At 42.7% G+C, this 18,362-nt stretch overlaps 1 protein-coding gene across 1 annotated transcript; it reads left to right on the forward strand.

Moving 5' to 3' along the window:
• Nucleotides 1-1,785: 1,785 nt before the first annotated feature.
• On the forward strand, nt 1,786-3,433 carry LOC107520944 (protein FRG2-like-1). The gene is made up of 4 exons (XM_036232687.1): nt 1,786-1,963; nt 2,258-2,338; nt 2,605-2,682; nt 2,799-3,433. The coding sequence occupies exons 1-4, from the start codon at nt 1,786-1,788 to the stop codon at nt 3,431-3,433; spliced, it is 972 nt and encodes a 323-aa protein (XP_036088580.1).
• Nucleotides 3,434-18,362: the final 14,929 nt, after the last annotated feature.

The raw sequence follows: 18,362 nt of genomic DNA on the forward strand, positions 1-18,362 counted from the left end.
CTATGCAATGGACTGCACTCCCCAATAGAACTGCACTTCCTCCGCACTTCTGGTGCCTGCTGTTTCAACCTCATGTCTGCCTTTTGTGCATTCATCCAACTGGGCCGCACACTGTGGAACCCTCTGAGTCAGGTCAGCAATACCTCGGACTCTGACAATATGTGTTTAATTTAGGAGAATGTGAAAATGAACTGGGTATTAGGTGATATTAAGAAACAGAAAACATTATTTTGTTATACTAGCCTAGGGGGTCTCTGTTGTTTTCTATACCCTTGAAGAATTATTCATTAGAGATAAATTTTATGGCTCACAGTTTATTTATTTATTAGAGAAATACATAATTCCAGGATTTTCATTAAAGTATCCCAGCTCCATTTCCCACCAAACTGCCACCTGAAGGAGAAGATTGGAAATGTATGATACAAATTTAGCAAAACAACAGCACATTCTGAAGTGTCCTTAAGGGTAAACAGAAGTTAACTTCACTTTTGTCAATTGTATGCAGATTTAAAATGCCTACCTTTAAAGTTTTAAAGAAAATCAATAATTCCTGGGAAACTAGTTAACAATAAATTATTTTGGGGTCCAGGAGAGCCCTATCCCTACTTGTCGCTTTCATTTTTATATTAAGATTTGACATTTGTCAGATATATTTATGGACAAGACAGACTTGTGACTTTTCCTACAGTGAAATCCAGTCCTTAAAGATACAGAGGAGAGTATGGGAGAGAAACACACCTCTTGAATAATAAAACAAATAAACACTTATTTAAGTCCAATTTTCCTGTAACCTATAGAAGATAAAATTATCACAGAGAATAGTGAAAATAGATGCATTTCATTGATATGGAAGAAATCCTTCTGATGAGCCTCTGTAAGCCAGCCTTTCACTTCCTATTTCATGGTAGAAGAAGCAGATATCTGGGCAGGGTCTTAAATAACACTGGGTGTGTTTGGGGCCAGAAGTAAGATGGGGAGGATCTTCTGCCTTCTGGTTCTTTACCTCCTGGCTGTGCTATTCTGCTTTTTAACTCTATGGCAGGACCATGCTAAAGTCTTCCCAACCCATGGATATTTAGAGGTCAAATATTATTATCCAAGAAGGACTCTGGTTAACTGGGCACAAATTCATAACCAGAGCCTAGCAGTCATTGCTGACAGAGGCCTCTCACACACTCTGCATTTTAGGGAAAAGCCACGGCCTGAGATCCAGCTCCCTGCATTGTGCTCCTGGCATTGAGTCAGTCCTTAAAAAGGAGTTACTGGTATTGTACTTCAACCAATTGACTGAGACCTGAGCTGTCCAATCAGAACTGCTCAACTTTATCTTTATTTGCATCTTTCCTGACCAGTCAGGCAGCTCCATAATCAACAATCAGAACGCGGTAATTCTGACCAATCAGGACAGGACTATTAGGATCAATCAGACCATGAAAATTTGTATTTGCATAAATGTAGACCAATCAGGGAGTAGGGAGGGAATTTATAATAATTGGCCTCACATTTGTCTCAGTGGAGTACCTGAATGAAGTTTCTCCTTTTACCACACCCCATTTTGGGGACTACTGTTGGCATTAGGTGGGGGCAGTGACCTTTTGTTGACAAACCACAATAAGCACATTCCTAACGTCGGCCCATCTGAGGCTCTGATGAGTGACAGGAAGGTGAACATTTTCAGCCAATAGGAGAGAGCCACACCCTGTGAAAGGCTCATAAAAGGCAGACCCATCAGGCCGACCCGCACTTCTGACCGTCGCACCGAAGGTCTCTGCCTTGAACTTTGAGATGGACTCTGGCGTGAGAAATCAAGACCCCCACAGCCCCTCCATTGGAAGCCCCATGGATCAGGCCCCCGTCCGAAAGAACTCCTTCGAAGAAAGGGGCTTGGATGAGGAGAAAGCATTCGAAGAAGAGAGCGAGATTTTCTCTTCCCAGTTAAGAGAGAACAGCACCCAAAGGCAAGGTAAGAACTTGGGCTGTTTCTGTGGAGGCCTGAGGGAGGGGTGGGATCAGGGACCCCGAGTGCTCTCAGTTGGGTGATATTTGGAGATAGGTGCTAGGAAATATCACCTAGCCCTCCAGGGGCTTCTCCAAGTGTGCCAGTGATGCCCTGGAACCAGGTGCTCCGGGCGCACTTGACACTGGCTGAACAGCTTCAGTCGAAGGAAACGATCACAAATGTGGGTCAGGGATGGACCAGGGGGTTCTGTGTACATGGAAGGAGGCCAGTCACCTAAAAAAATTCCTTTTTCTCCAGGGTCAGAGCCCAAGACAGACAAAGAAGAGAATTCCAAGGAAACCAAACTCAAAGGCAGAAAGAGCTGCATTGCTCCATCGGGTAAGATTTTATTTAAGGCGGCGGGGGTGGGGGGTGGTGCGGGGGGTGGGGAAGGGGGGAAGGAGGGCCATGACATGGGTAGCTCAGTCTCCCCCTGCAGGGAACTGGGTGCTACTCTTGGCTGCCTGGGCCTCGAAGATCCTGGACTCTAGGAAGAGGTGGGAAGCAGTTTTGGTTGCATCCTCGGCTCCATGCGTGTCCTGGACAGACTAGTCTTCCCAGGGTGTCCGGTTGCAGAGTCACTGAAACTCTCACTTTATTCACAGAAGCAGAACGCTGCTGCAATCAGGAGAGCTCCAGGAGGAGGAAAAGCAGATCCAGGGACAGTTCCCATGCTACAGCAGGTAGGATGTTACTATTTGGGCCCGAAGTGTGCCCATAGAAACACTGGGAATATTCGGGGCGCGTGCACGAAGGAGCGTGTGCAGTGGCAGAAACTGTTTGAGACTCTGGCATCCAGAGACAGTCTGGGGGGCCGGGATGGCTGAGGCGCCACCTCCTGTAGAGATGTGGGGTCGGGAAAGGAACAGGACATTTGTGGGGTTCCTGCGAGGTCTCAGGGTGAGAGTCGGGAATGGGGTCCCCTGGGAATTAATCGAGCAGGTCTCTCACCCACATGCTACCTCCGCAGGGGCCTCTCTAGGAGAAGAGCGCAGTGTGACTTTGGAAAAGAAGACTCGACATGTCCCTGATGCTGGCCACAACAGCGACTGGGAGGAGACCCGGGATGTCTGTTCCAGGGGAGCCCAGAGGAGGCGCACCGGGTGCGGCAAGCGGCCGAGATCCAGGTCCCCAGGAGTCCAACCGCCTCCACTCCGGAAGTGCCTGGTGACCTCCCTGCGCGCAATGTCTGAGGCCATTTATCAGAGCACGTTCCGGGTGCAGAACCAGCGGGTTCCTTCCCAGCTGAGCTGGGAGCAGCTCTCCATGCTCACCCAGATGCGGGAGCGTCTGTGCGCCCAGGTGCAGACCGTCTACACCATGGCCACCCAGGCGGCCTATGTCTTCCCTGCTGAGACCTGGCTCGTCCCAACCCCAATGCTGGGTCCCCAGGTTCCCGCTGGAGAGGGGGAAGAAGCCCAGAACTCCTCCTAGGAGGTAGACATGGGAGGGTCCCCCTCTTCCTTGGACAGGAGATGGCTGAGGCCCCCAGTGGCTGGAATTAGGGCTCAGCTAAGAGCATTGGACCCCATTCAGCGGATGAATATCTTTGTATACCCAACATTACTTGAGAATGACAACAAATATCTGGGTGAAATTCTTATGTATTTGTATATTTAAAAGTATAGTAAAGTCAACAAATATGTCTGTCCTCCCCCTTGCATTCTGAAAAGGCATTCCTCCCTCTCTCACCTCCAGTGTATGGAAAACTGATGTCCACAAGCCTTTAATAGGCTTTAATTCTATGTGGAGAATGTATCTACTTTTTGGTTTGATGAAAGCATGGTGAGATAATCATGGCACTTGTTTCCCCTTTGGTTAGCTTCATATTAAATAGTTACTGATCGTATGTATTTATCCTTTAGCGGCCTCATACGATATGCTTAATTGTAGATTTTCTTCTATTTCATAGACTTCAATGTGTCTTATTTTATTAGAGGACATTAAATCTAACAGTATGTTGTCATTTGTTTCATATTGTATCTCATTTTATAGAGATTTCATTTGCATTTTATGTACGAAAATAGGTGTTGGGATATTATTTTCTTCTTGACCTTTTTTCCATATTACCTAGTGATGAAATAAATATTAATGTCTTCATGTACTGCATATTGTAAATAATTATATATTTACCCATATGAAATTTGTTTTAGTGCATGTGTGAGTTGGGAGGCTGCTTTCTTTTCACTCCTACTTCATCTGCATCTTGTCTCTCCTTCGCTTAACAGCTCTTGTCCTAATTAGGGAGATAGGTTTTCATTCCAGTGGATGGAGCAAATTCAATGACAACATTACAAATCACTTTGAACATGACATGGCGCCAATATACAGAACAAGTACCGCCAGAAGTACAAAAGTTGCAATAAACAATATCTCGAGGGTAAAAATGTAATTACACACAAAACCAAACAAATCTAGCAATAAAACTAAGAAAGTTTATATATAAGAAAAAGCATAGAAAATTCCCTTTTGTTCTCTTGTGCCCTGACCCTATTGATTTATAGGGTCTCTGCATTCTGCTGAAGAAATACACAATTACCTAAAATTTTAGGTTTTTCAAAACAACGTGGAGGCATTTATTCATCAATTCTTTATAGAGTTTCAGCACTAGAATGAGCAGTCACGTAACAGAAGGTGTGAAAAACAAATCAGCCAGCATCATCTCTAGAATTCACATAGGATACTGAAAAGAAGCTAGAAACTTGCATATTTCAAATAATAAATTATTAAATGTATAAGTGATGCTATTAAAATCTGAAAAACTAGTTTACTATTCACTTTTATTGTTCATATAAGAGCAGACATCTTTATCACTACTCCGAAAATATTTCATAATTGATATTTCACTCTTTAACAGCAAAATGAAATATCTCCAAAAAGTACTTTTTACAAGCTTCTTTATCTGCATTTGACACAAAGAAGTGAGTAACAGAAAACAAAAGGTTAAAATATATACTTTAATTTTCTAGTTAAAAATAATCTTCCAAATAACTGAGAATAAAGTCTTTAAAACTAATATTGAATTTATATTAATGACATCAGAAAATTACAGAATGCCATCCAGCATGCCTCAAATATATTTGGATTTATAATTCATCTCAGAAAGTGTGGTTTAGAATGATAAAGAAAAATTTTTATGCACACAAGCAGAAATTTCTGTTCTTTTAAGGCGGTCTTTGCCCTCTACCCTCACAGCCCAGGGCTGGCCCCAGAACGTTCTGGAACCCAGGAGAGTGTGCCGTCTCTGCCTTCCAAGTGAATGGCGAATAGAAGTTAAGAATTATGTTCTGGTATGCAGTCAGTAGAAATTTGCAGACTTCGCACACGCAGTTTACATTTCGCATTCCGATTTCCATCACCTACACAGGCAACTTCGCATCCTGCTTGATTAGATGAGAAGCTGTAACTGCCTCAGAAGCTCGGGTATCAAATCACCGCACCCCACGACCACGGCCGACAAAAGACCCAGTCCCCCATCCCCAGATCCCAGCGCTCTTCCCTTTGTGCTCCCAGGACACGCGCCCCTATCCGCTCGCCCAGTAAGTTTTCACCGAAATCGTTTTTACTTCGTTAGGAGGAAATATCTGCCTTTGCAATATAAGTAACCTAGGCCCCAAAGCGGAGACTAGTTCGGAGGGCAGCAGGACAAACGGAAGGGCTGCCCCGGAGGCGGTCCGAGGCCCCGAGCCCTGACGCCCTGGCCCCGCTCCTACTACGAACACACCCCTTGACATCGCAGGCCCCGCCTTTCTGCGCAAGCGCAGTTTCCTGCAGACCCGGAAGCGGATGGCGTGGACAACTGCCAGTCAGGTGGACAACTGGCAGTCAGGTCGTTTCTGATTTAGACCTGCACGTAGATATCCTCACAGCCCCATCCTCCACTTTAGAGTTTCGAGGTTCGCCCCTTAATTTAAAATTCCCAAACCCGCTTGTCCCTTCGGCAGTGAGTTCCTCCTCTCCGGCTTCACCATAAGGCCTCCGAGACCTGTCGCTCCTTGCGACCCCGGAGTCTGCGTCGCTTTCTGGTTAAAGTAGATCTGAGGCAGGTATTGGCAGTAATCTTTGTTCCTTAGGGAGTCCACATAGAACTGACAACGTACCTCGTAGTTTTTCTTCTTGGAAACCATGCTCTATTCTTGACCTCCCTCCTGCAGAAAAACCTGGTGGGGCAAAAGCCTTCCCAGGGCGGGCGATGCATGCCCTCCCTTGCCGTTTTCTCGGATAGCACAGGGAAAAAGGGATGGGGCAGAAGAGGCACAAAGGTATGGACCAAGAGGCTCATCAGAAAGTTTGGGCTGAAAGGACAGTAAAGGTTGAAACAGGTAGCAGCAGGGTGTAGCCTGTAGATGAAAAAGGGATTTTTCTGATAGTAATCTCTAGGGGTAATCTCAGAAATTCCTAACTGAAGATTATGGTATGTAGTGACACCCCAGTCCTATAACTTCTTTAACGAAAAGCTTATTTTTGCCTTAAGCAAGGCGGTCCATTGTTTGTTTGTTTGTTTTCTAGGTTAACACAACTTTGAAATGCCTCTTTTTATGCCCCTCCTAAGCTTGAGCACCCTCAAGAGAACACTTAATCTTGTTAACATTCCTGTAAGCCAATCCTCATATTGCCTCCTCCCACTTTCATGTAATCTTCCTTTCCCTTCTTAATGCCAAATGCATAAAAGAACCTGAATACTGTCATTTTGGGGAAACATTTTTGTCAGTCTTGAGATCTTGCTTCCAGGAGTTTCTTCTGTTTGGCTCCAATAACTTTTTATAAAATTTCTCTGCAGGTTTGGAAGTTTCTATGTAGATATGATGTCTTATATATGACTAACAGACACAGCAGAGCTATAATGATGCTGTGCTGGCTGGAATATTACTGCTTGTCTATGCCCATGGGAATGTATGCTGTCACTCATAAGAACGTAACATTCTAAACAAGCTTTCTGCTTTTGTAACACTGCTTACGCACCTGACTTGTGAGTTGACAGCTAGTGAATAGAAGAAAGATTGCCCTTTGTGTTTAGACGGAATGAAGAATGGAATTTTGGGCTTAAAAACCCAGTACCTCTACATTTTGGGGCTGCTTAATTTGGGGTCTGAGTACGCCTGGCAGACCTGGCTGGCAGAACAGAGTGTTTCCTATAACTCACCGAGTTCTGGTGGTCCGTGTGTCTTTCGGGGGCTAGTGGCTACAACATTTGGAGTCCCCAGCAAGATCTCTAGCCCTGGGATCTAAGACTGGACCAGCCTCCGAAGCAGTTGCTGTCTCTGTTATGGATTCAAAGGGGTGGCCAACCTGAGACGTCCCAGGGCCCTTGAATGCCATGATGGGGTTAATGTAATCGTCAAGGACACAACTTTCAGGACACATTCTTTGTTCCTGGTTCCGATGGGAATCTGGAATCTCTGATGCCTTGGCTTCTGAATAAAAGGTACCTTCCCGCTTCTGTTGACCAGTCATTGGGGGTCCGTGGAGAGACTGGACACAGTCATATCTCCTGGACCGTGCCAGGCCGCGGGACGCCGCCTCCTGTGCCGTGTTGTTAGGTTTTGTTTATTGTCTCTGGTCCTGTCTAGGTTTTAGGTGGCATATTTCTCTGGGTCCACCTGCACCTCAGTAATTGTTCTCGTATGAGTGTCTGTTTTGTGTTGTCTGTTATGTTTTTTCTGCGCAAGCGATGGAGGGAAGCCCGAGTTCATAGAAGACACCTTTGGGGTGTCTCCTGCAAAATTTCAATGAAGGGTTTGTAGAGGGAGCTGACTATGGCATAAAGTTTTCTCCAGACAAAGAACATTGTGTGAAGTTGACTGGCTGTCTTTTGATGTAAACTGGCCTCCAGAGGGCTTTTTTGACAAGGATTTGGTGAGGAATGATTGGAAGGTTGTCACAGGAGACCTGGGACATCCTGATTAGTTTCCCTACATCAATCAATGGTTAAATCTTGTTCAGAACCCCCCTCCTTGGCTTCACCAGTGTGCCCTTTCTCTAGGAGTGTGGGTTTTAGTTGTGGGCACCTCGAAACATGCAGCAACTAAATCTCCAAGACAGCCCAGTTCCTCAGTCCTCCAATCTCCACCGGAGGACAGTGACCTTCCCCCACCATATAATCCAGGACAACAGAGGCCAAATAGCACAGCCTCGTCTCCTTAGACAGCCAACAGGTAATCCCTATGGGCCTCCTGCTTCCATTCTGGGCTGGGCACCAGCTGATACCACCACCCTGGCCATCCTTCCCTTGCAAGGAGGACCACCCCAGGGGCATTACACAGACAAGCCCTTTATGGTTTATGTGCTTTTCTCAATTAGTGCCCTGTACAACTGGAAGGCACAAAATACGCCTTTCTCTGAGAAATCCAGGCATTAATGGGACTCTTAGAAAGTGTCTTTCAAACTCACAGCCCCACCTGAGACAATTGCCAACAGCTTTTAATTACCCCCTTGACCTCAGAAGAACAAGGACACATTGGGACTGAAACACAAAAGATAGCTGTGGGAGGGAGGAGAGTTAAGAAAACAGTGGAACAAATTGAAGAAGAATTTCCCTCCACCCACCCAGACTGGGGATGCAATTCTCAGGCAGAGAGAATGGCATTATTGGTACCGATCAGCTGGAGGAGATGAAAATGAGGGTGAGATTGAGCCAAAGCGAAGTATAAAACAGGCTTTATTAGGGTCTGCGGGTGAGGTTCTCTGGTCCCGGGGAAAGGGGCCAGAGAAGTCGCACGTATCTGGGGTATAGGCGCGGTTTTTAAAGGTTTTGACCCAAGATGTCAGTGGGGTTACAGGGCGGGGACTTTTCCGTTTGGCTGATCTCACCACCCGGGAAGTCTCCGCTGTAACTTTGGTTGTGAGCCGTCGACCATCTTAGATATTGAGCCACCTTCCCGCTGGCGTAATCACACCCATGAGCAACCGAACAGGTACCACCAGATTCTAATTGAGGAAATTAGGGTGGCTGCTCGTCAGCCAACTAATCTTTCTAAGGTAACTGAAGTTATACAGGGAGGGACCCCAGGAATCTTCTGGAGTGTCTCTTGAATGAGGTGTACCAGGTATACACCCCCATTGATCCTGAGGCCCTTAGGAACCAACGGGCAATTAATATAGCCTTTGCTACTCAGGAAGCCCCTGATATCGGTGTAAATTGTAAAAATTAGAACCTGTCCCAACTTGTTGAGATAGCCCAGAAGGTGTTCAATAACAAGGAAGCACTGGATGACCCTAAACATATGGCTAAAATCCAAAGCTACTGTTATCGACCCAGCCAATCTGTTGCCAGACCCAGACCCTGAGACCCCTGTTCATGACTGCAAAGATTTCAGTGATGCTATGTATTCTCACAGCCAGACCTCAAAGACTCCCCTCTGCCTGAGGCCGATGAAGTTCTGTTCACGGACAGGAGCAACTTCATACAGGAAGGAAAGAGGTAGGCTGAGGCAGGGGTCATAACTCTAACTGACACCATCTAGTCACAAGCTCTTCCCCATAGGACTTCTGCTCAAAAGGCAGAACTCATCGCCTTCACTGAGGCACTAAGATGGGGAAAGGATAAGGGAGTCACAATATACACTGACAGCTGATACACCTTTGCCACTGTATATGTACACGGAGCCATCTACAAAGAAAGAGGGCTTCTGACTTCAGTTGGGAAAAATATTAATAACAAGGAGGAGACCTTAGCCTTACTTGAAGCCGTATAGATGCCTAAGGCTTTGGCTATTGTTCATTGTAAACAACATCAAAAAGAGAATAGTCCTGAGGCTGAGGGAAACTATGAGCCGATGCAGAGGCAAGAACAGTGGCCACAAGGCCAATGGGGCCCCCACTACATCTACTGACTGTTGTCCCTTACCCAGAACAGCCTCCATCTCCAACCTATATGGGAGAAGGAGACATATATTTTCAAGACAAGGGAGCCACTAAGAACCAACAGGGGTGGTGGATGACCCCAGATAGAAAAATTGGGCTCTCACGGGCCCTTTGAAGGACTCTTCTCTACCAACTACACCAGGCCACGCACCTAGGGCAGACTAAGATGCTCCAAGCTTTAGACCCCTACTTTCACTTGTTAGAAGGGAAAAGAACTGCAGAAGAGATTGCCTCACGATGCCTGGCTTGTGCCCACGTTAGTCCAAAGAAGGGGAAGATAGAAGAACCTAGACATAAAGAAAGAGGAATTTATCTGGGAGACCACTGGGAAGTCGATTTCACTGAGGTAACCCCGACTGTGGGGGGCTACAAATATTTACTTGTTTTTATAGACACCAATTCAGGATGGGTAGAGGCCTTCCCTACCAGAAAAGAGACTGCCTTAATAGTTACTAAGACACTACTACAAGAAATCCTCCCTTGATTTGGTCTCCCCAGAACTTCAGGGTCAGATGACAGGCCAGCCTTCATAGCAATGGTGTCACAGCCATTGGCTAGCTACCTACATTTGCAATAAAAACTCCACTATGTCTACCGGCCCCATAGTTCGGGCCAAGTAGAGCAAATGAATAAGACCCTAAAAAAGACATTAGTCAAGTTAGGATTAGCAACTGGTGGGTCCTGGGTAGAACTTCTCTCCTTTGCTCTTCTCCGAGCCAGGTGTACTCTATATTAATGGATTCACCCCATTTGAAATTTTCTTTAGAAAACTCCCACCTTTAGTACCTAGAATAGAAGATGAGAAAAAGACAGAACTGCATAACCTTGTCTTACTTAAGTCTTTACAGGTCCTTCAAAGTGTACAGAAGGAGATTTGATTCTGGGTTCGTGCTGTCCACTCAGCCCTGGGGGACAGAATTCCCCATCAGTTTCAGCCTAAGGACCGTGTGGATCTGGAAGTTCATTTCTAAGGGACTAGAACCCAAATGAAAAGGATCCTTCACTGTCTACCTGACAATGCCCACTGCAGTTAAAGTAGACGGCATCCCATCATGGATTCATCACTCCCATGTGAAGACAGTACAAGAGTGGACAGCTCAGAAAAATGAGCCATTAAGACTAAGACTCAAGCGTACACAAGTATAACCCTCTGTTTCTTCCTTTTTTCCTCTTTAGCCCAGACATTCGACCAGCCACAACCAGAACCATAAGGAGCATTAATAACTTTGCTAACGATGACACACAAGGGTTAAATTATACCACCCCAGACATAGGACAAGATTGCTGGTTGTGCCTAAACCCAAAACTCCTTTACTATGTCAGTGTAAGAACTCCTCTAAATTTAACTGAGCTCAGCAGGCTAGAACTTCAATTCAATTCACTAGCAGAAGTAGTCCTCCAAAATAGAAAAGGTTTAAATTTATTATTCTTAGAACAAGATGGATTGTATATGGCTCTAAGTGAAACCTGTTGCTTCTATGCCAATAACTCTGGAATAATTAGAAAAAGTTTACTACTAGTACGGAGAAATTTAGATACCAGGGAAAAACAGAGACTAGAATCAAATAACTGGTTTCATAAGATGTTCAATTGGTCACCATGGTTAACAACCCTTCTATCTGGTATAGCTAACCTATAATCCTCCTCCTCTTCTTGTTAACTTTTGGCCCATGTTTTCTCAATTTTTTGTTTGCATGTGTAAGAAAGAGAATTCTATTAGACTTTTAGTATTATAGAATAGAGGCTATAAGCAAATTCCGCATAAAGAATCAAAGATTTGAATATCTGCTAAGGCCAGTGGGGAATGTGTTGGCTGGAAAATTACTGCTTGTCTATGTCCATGGGAATATATGCTGTCACCCATAACAATATAACATTCTAAACACACTTTTTGCTTCTGTAACCCCACTTACGCACCTGTCCTGTGAGTTGACAAGTAGTCAGTAGAAGAAAGATCACTCTTTGTGTTTAGACAGAATAAAGAATGAGATTTTGGGCTTAAAAATCCTGTACCTCTACATTTCGGTGCTGCTTAATTTGGGGTATGTGTACCCTGGCAGACCCAGCTGGCTGAATAAAGAGTGTTTCCTATAACTCACTGATTTCCGGTGGTCCACGTGTCTTTCAGGGGCTGGCAGCTACAACAGTGCAGGGCTCTCCATTGCCACTTAAAGTCATAATCACCAGAATCCCTGAACAAATTCATTATTATTAATCTAAGATTTTAATGTTACTTTTTTCCTACTAAACACTTGTATTTTTTTGATCTTTGCTTGTTGTCATAATGATTAGTGACCATAATGAACTTTATCTGAGCCTTATCATCCTGGAACACAACAAAGGTTAAAGAAATTCTCCCAACCCCTTGTGTTCACACAAGCAGCTTGCTGCAGAGTTGCTCTCCTTCTGATCTTATGCAGGTTTGACTTAGGGGTAGCCCACTTGTTTATCTAGAAGTAACCCAGACACAAACCCTACAAATTCCCATTTTTTTTTGGTCTAATACATCATTAGCTGAAATGTTTGTTCCATGTCATCCATCTGAGATAATATGCCTGTAACATGTCTTAATCAAAATTAAGCTGATCGTCTCAGGTTCCTGGACTGTGATCATCCTTGAGCAGAGTAATTAGGAACTGTTCCTCCTCTTAACAGCCCCTCCTCAGACTAGGGGACCTCAGGGACATTTCCTATGCTACCTGCTCATTCACTCCCCCACTCCCTGTTCTTTCTAGCCTTGTTGACCCCTCTCTATAAGACAAAAGCCCTTTTCCGTCTGACCTTTGAGACCCTTGTAGATCTTGTGGTCAGAGCATTCTCTCTAGTGTAATAATCTTTTGTATAAACTCACTTCCAAAGTACAGTTTTTTGTTTTGTTTTGTTTTTGATAGTGATAATTATTTTGTGTTCTGAAAGGAAGCAGAGTTTGCCACCCTAAAATATGCCTTTTGGGATATTGGTTTTAAGCTAGTTATTAAGGAACAAAAGACACAAAGAGGCTTTGCTCCTCCTCCCCCTCTACCTGGCTCAATGAATTTAGAGGAACTGCTCCCAGAAGGGTGATATCCTCAGAGATAACTGTAGTGCAGTATAAACTAGTGTGTGAGCAAGAGGAACCTAGCAAGGCCCACTTATTCAAAATCCTGTGTTCAATTCTTAAGATGACCCAGCAAACATTTATTTATCAAACATTTGCTTTTTCTGTCTTCATGTGAATTGCTTTCCTGCCTTTGAATTCCCAAACCACATCCCACCACTTCTCCTTAGCTCCAGAATGTCATATAAACCTCAACTGCACATGCCTCTTTGGGTCTGCTATCTTAATGGCAGCCTTGCATGTATATCCATAATAAACTTGTGACATTTTCTCCTGTTAACTTGTCTCTGTTCACCTTATTAGTCAGATGAACTTCGAAGGTAGGAGAAAAATTATTTTTTTGTGCCCACACAGTACCATGTGTGCTTAAAACATATAGTCTCTGTTTTTGTGATACAGAGTTTTAATTTGGTGTATCAAAATGTTTCAAAGTTTTGGAGTTTTTACTAATCGTTAATAATTTGCCTCTGTTTTATAATCATATCACAGGAAGATGTCAAAAACTTCCTGTGATTCAAGAAGTATTATTTTTTTAATGAATATTTGTTTCCCTCCCTTATAAATATAAAAACAACAAAACAACATGAACAAAATGGATTCTTGACTTTGACTTATAATTGGCTTCACCACTATTCTGAGTTTGATGAGAAATTTCACAAACCACTTACTAATTTTCTTGTGAATACGGGAGTCCATGCTGATATCTCTTTCCTGCATGAGTGGTTGGAAATATTGCATAATACAGCAGAACCTACATAATATACTGTCTAATGATCCCCAAATCTATCACTGACAGTATTTTTTTTTAAAAAAAGAACATACAAAAAATACCCAGAATGATTTGATAACAGGATGGGATTAGCTTTCAGTTACATCTGGGTGAACTGTAGATATTTAAAAATGAGGATGCATATTCTAAATGTAATCCAATAAGAAGTCTCAAAGTGGTTCCTTAGTTTTACTTCCTTTCTAGTGTCACAAACAACATTTGCAACAAAGATGGAGAAATCTGATCCAGTCTTCATTGATAAAATATAGCAGTTATACATATTAGAAATACAATTTACAAATTTTGAAGGTCTTTAGACTGGATGAATCTTCACTAACCACCAGAATTTCATTCTGTAGGAGATCTTAAAAACAGAACGAATGGGGGCAATATATTTAACAGAGTCAAATATTACTAAACGGTAAATAAGAGAAATCTAAAACGTATAATTTTTGTGGCAAAGTTCTTATCCAAAATTTGTTCTTTGAGGGAGCATCAGAATACTCATTTTTGAATGAAATCTTACAACTTTTTTGAGTGATGACATTCTAACCTTACTAAATACTAGATAATTCAAATGTAATGAACATCTAAAGGTTATAACTAACTATTGTTTACATCTTTTGAAACATCATAAGCGTATATATGGCAATGAAACCTACAGTTAACATGTTAAAAGTCTTTTTATCCAAAATGGTGGATATTAACTCATGGTTATTGCCTTAGAAATTGTTGATGGTATAAATGAGACCTTTGGAAATTTGATCATTAGCTTTATTTAAGGCTCATAAAAGAGGATAGATATCCCCACCAAATGCCCTTAAAATATTACAAAAGTATCTTTTGGGTGAAAACAAATTTAATTGTCTTCTATAGCAGGGGTCCCCAACCTCCAGGCTTTGGCCTGATAGGACCTGTAGCCTGTTAAGAACCCTGCTGCACAGCAGGAGATGAGCAGCAGGAGAACAAGTGAAGCTTCATCTGTATTTGCAGCTGCTCCCCAGAGTTAGCATCACTGCCTCAGCTCCACTTCAGATCATCATGCATTAGATTCTCATAGTAGCACTGGTCCCTAGTACCACAAATGTTGGGGATCGCTGGTCTATAGTGTATACATACCTCCATTTCTTGATTTATGCGGATTTCTATTCCATGCATCTTTTTTTTTTTTTGACACAGTAAACCGCATAAAGAGTCCACCAGTATAAAAAAAAATCCTATAGAAATAGGCCAATATAAGTCACAAAAATTTAACTTAATATTTTTCCACGAAATAATGCAAATGAAAATTCAGAAAAAACAAAATCAATTTTATTCACTCAGTGTAATCTAAAGCAATCAACGTTCTCTTTTTAATTGGCACAAAGTCACTATCTTTGCTCGAAATATTTGGAAGAAGTACTTTGGTTTATGTTTCTGGGTGATATTTTTCTGACCCCATCTTTTGCTAAGCTTTCATAAATTCTTCAATATTTACTGCAACATTTAAAAAAAATCTTTGAAATTTTAAGGCTTGTTGGATGTTTGGATCAATATCAATGTAAGGCCAGGGCTCCCGGAAAAGGCCCCAGGGGCAGGTCCCTGCCCCTAGCTCCCGCCTGCTAGCCTCCTGATGCCCATGGACCAATCCGCGGATGCCAGGACTACACCCGAGGCGCCAAACCGCTGCACCAATGAAAGAGCCACACACTATGATGCACCAATGAAAGAGCCCCACGCTATGCTTTTGCCTTTTTTGAATCTTCCCCTTTCTGGACACAACCCTTAAACCCCTGCCCTGACCCTGCCCAGTTGTGACTTCTCTGGCCCCTTTCCTCAGGACCAGAGAACCTCGACCGGGACCACTTGCCTTTCAATGAAGGACGCCTGTTAATCATGAGTCAGACTCTGTTGAGCGGCTGAACCTTACAATCAAGAAGCATTTTCCAGTTTTGTGGCCAGTTGAAGAGCTTTGTAAATATTTTCTGCAGTGAATGAAACTGGTTCAAAGTCATTGTATTTATCAGCATGATGGGCTTCAGATACTAAGTTAATTAATTCATTATCATTTATTTTGTGATCAGTAATTCATTACCATCATCTACATTCAAATTGTTAGAGCTTTCTTGAAATTTATTTAATAAATTAATAATACTAGTTTATCCCTCTTCAGTTATTGGAAACATTCCCTGGTACAACCACTTCTGGCCATATTGCTTTCCAGCATTCATTTAAAGTTGATGGCTTTATATCACTCAAAGTTAAAATATAAATTCTCTATTTATTGCAGGCTTCTGCAACTGTGATTATCTTCAAGTTTATTACAAATATCATTAAAATTCAATTTAATATAATTAATCCTAAAGGTGGAAATATGTAATGCCTTGATCTAAAGGTTGGATCAAAGAAGTTGTATTTGGTGGCAAATACACAACTTTTATATTTGGATGTTCTAAATTGTGTGGATCACCAGGTGCATTACCTAAAAGTATTTTAAAAGGAAGATATTTTTCTTAAATATAATTTTCACATTCTATAGCAAAATATTTGTAAAACCAATCCCAAAAAACATCAGTCATCACCCATGCTTTTTTATTTACCATCCAATGAACGAGATCATTAATAACTGTGTTAGTATTAGTTCTTTGTACATTACTGAGTTAAGCTATTGTTTTTTGGAAAGAGAAATTCCCAGTAATGGAATTGAAAAAGAAATTGTTGCGGATTCTCGAACAGAGACGGGACACCCAGGCTTTAAGCAGGAAGCAGCCTTTATTGATGCTGGCACTGGTTCAGGGGATTCTTACCCAAAGGCTGAGCCCCGATTGTAACATGGCAGGCAATTTTATACCATTTTGTACTTCCGCATTCCCACATAACTATAGATATTCCATGTAAGGAAGGAGAACATTGTTTGGCTCCCAAACTATAAGGAAACCGGCTTAAAAGTTTTAGCGGGTTTTCGGACTGCCATGTCAGCTGAAGAGTCCTGGGGAAGGGTGGGTGGTGCAGTCAGGAACTAACTTGTTCTGGTAGGAAAAGGTCAGGCAGGGTCAGCCTGCCACAAAATAACTGCATTAAATGAAACCATCTTAATGGAAAACGCATGTAAAAAGTCTGCAAAAATGGGGGGGGGCGCTATTTACCACAAATTGAAGGATGGATGTACTTTACCGGGTTTATTATTCAACCTTACAGAATGTCAGAAGTAGGAAACAAATGATTAAAATACAAACAGAATTTGTATTGGTCTTTCTAGTTACTCTCTGATAAATGTAAAGTGATTTTGAAATATTCAGAAGTTTTGACAAATAAATTATGATGCCACAAAAGTGAGTTTGATGCAGAACAGGACAAATTTCCCCAAGTGATGTGGAGACCAAGCCCTGTACCGACAGAGGAAGAGGGCCCTTTGGTAGAGAGTGAAGAAAGAATTCAACATACGCCAAAGTTAGAGTTAAAAGGAGTTTATTAGAAAAGTGATAACACTCCACAGAGTGTGGTCTCCTCTCAGAGACAGAGAATGAGAGGGAGCAAGAGAGACCTAGAAAGACAGTGAGTGGAGGGAGGAGGGGCTGAGCGTCCAGGGAATTGTTTATGTATCATTCTCTAGTTCTTGTGAGTTATTGTTTAAAAGACTTTGTCAACCCATTTCCTTTGATATGGACTTACAGTGAGGAAGGGGAAGGGTTTGTAGCATGAAAAGGTAAGAATATGTAGAGTGAAGGGCCTGCTGGCAGTTTCCAGCCATGGTTTTAGCCATAGGGAATGACTCTTGGCTTCTGTTTCCCCTTCACAGGTGTGGAGGATGAGTTTTTAGTAATCCAGCGGAAATCTTTTGTTCTGAAGCTGTCCTCCTGGCCTGGTCGCAGGGCTGATCAGCACAAGGCAGTCTCTAAATATGGCTTAACATTTTATTTTAACTTTCTTGCCTCCTCCCTACATTAAGTTTACCATTCACCTCCAGTATAGAATTAAAAATATAAAGAACTCAGTTTATATATATTTTTAAGTTACTGTTTTTTTAAAAGGAGTGGTTGGTGATCTAAATTGTCACATGCTTCAAGTAGTTTTGAATATCACATTCGACTTTGCATCCCCTATACAGACAAATGCACTCCTTGCCTAATTGCTTAAATTCTAATTGCATTTGTTCCTGGATCAAGGGTAGTCACTTAGGGGAAGCCTGCCGTCAGGGAAGCAAACTTGAGCTATACTTTTCCGGCAATAAAAAACAAATACGGTTGAACAGTAACTGCAACAGAAATGTAATCAGATTTATGGACAGTTCCCCAAATTGCGCATAGCACCAGTTGTAAGAACTGTTCTCCAGCCCCATGACAGATTCTGCGCAGGCCATAATACACCAAAATTGGGGTGGTGACTCTATTCTCAGTAATCCTCAACCCGTTCCAGGATAATTTATGAATATTCCTCTCTCAAGTAAAGGTAACCCATCCCCGGACCCCAGAAGGCCTCGAAAAACGATATGCCAATAAACCTCGGGGATGTACATCCATTATTTCTCCAAGTGTGGGTGGCCCCTTGGTGCATGAAACTTTCATTTTAACAAACGTTTCTTGGAAAAACTGTTTCGCCCACTCTTTTGATTTCTATCCTGAGAGGGGCAAGGATGCCTGCGCCGGTGACACACC

The sequence above is a fragment of the Rousettus aegyptiacus genome, unplaced genomic scaffold, assembly GCF_014176215.1.
Source record: "Rousettus aegyptiacus isolate mRouAeg1 unplaced genomic scaffold, mRouAeg1.p scaffold_m13_p_14, whole genome shotgun sequence".
Lineage (NCBI taxonomy): Eukaryota > Metazoa > Chordata > Mammalia > Chiroptera > Pteropodidae > Rousettus > Rousettus aegyptiacus.

Bases quoted from the DNA above. Each gene is read 5' to 3' on its own strand.
- LOC107520944 (XM_036232687.1), top strand. From the start codon at position 1,786: ATGGACTCTGGCGTGAGAAATCAAGACCCCCACAGCCCCTCCATTGGA. The intron at 2,339-2,604 runs GTAAGATTTTAT...CTTTATTCACAG, and splicing joins GAGCTGCATTGCTCCATCGG to AAGCAGAACGCTGCTGCAAT. The intron at 2,683-2,798 runs GTAGGATGTTAC...TCTGGCATCCAG, and splicing joins CAGTTCCCATGCTACAGCAG to AGACAGTCTGGGGGGCCGGG.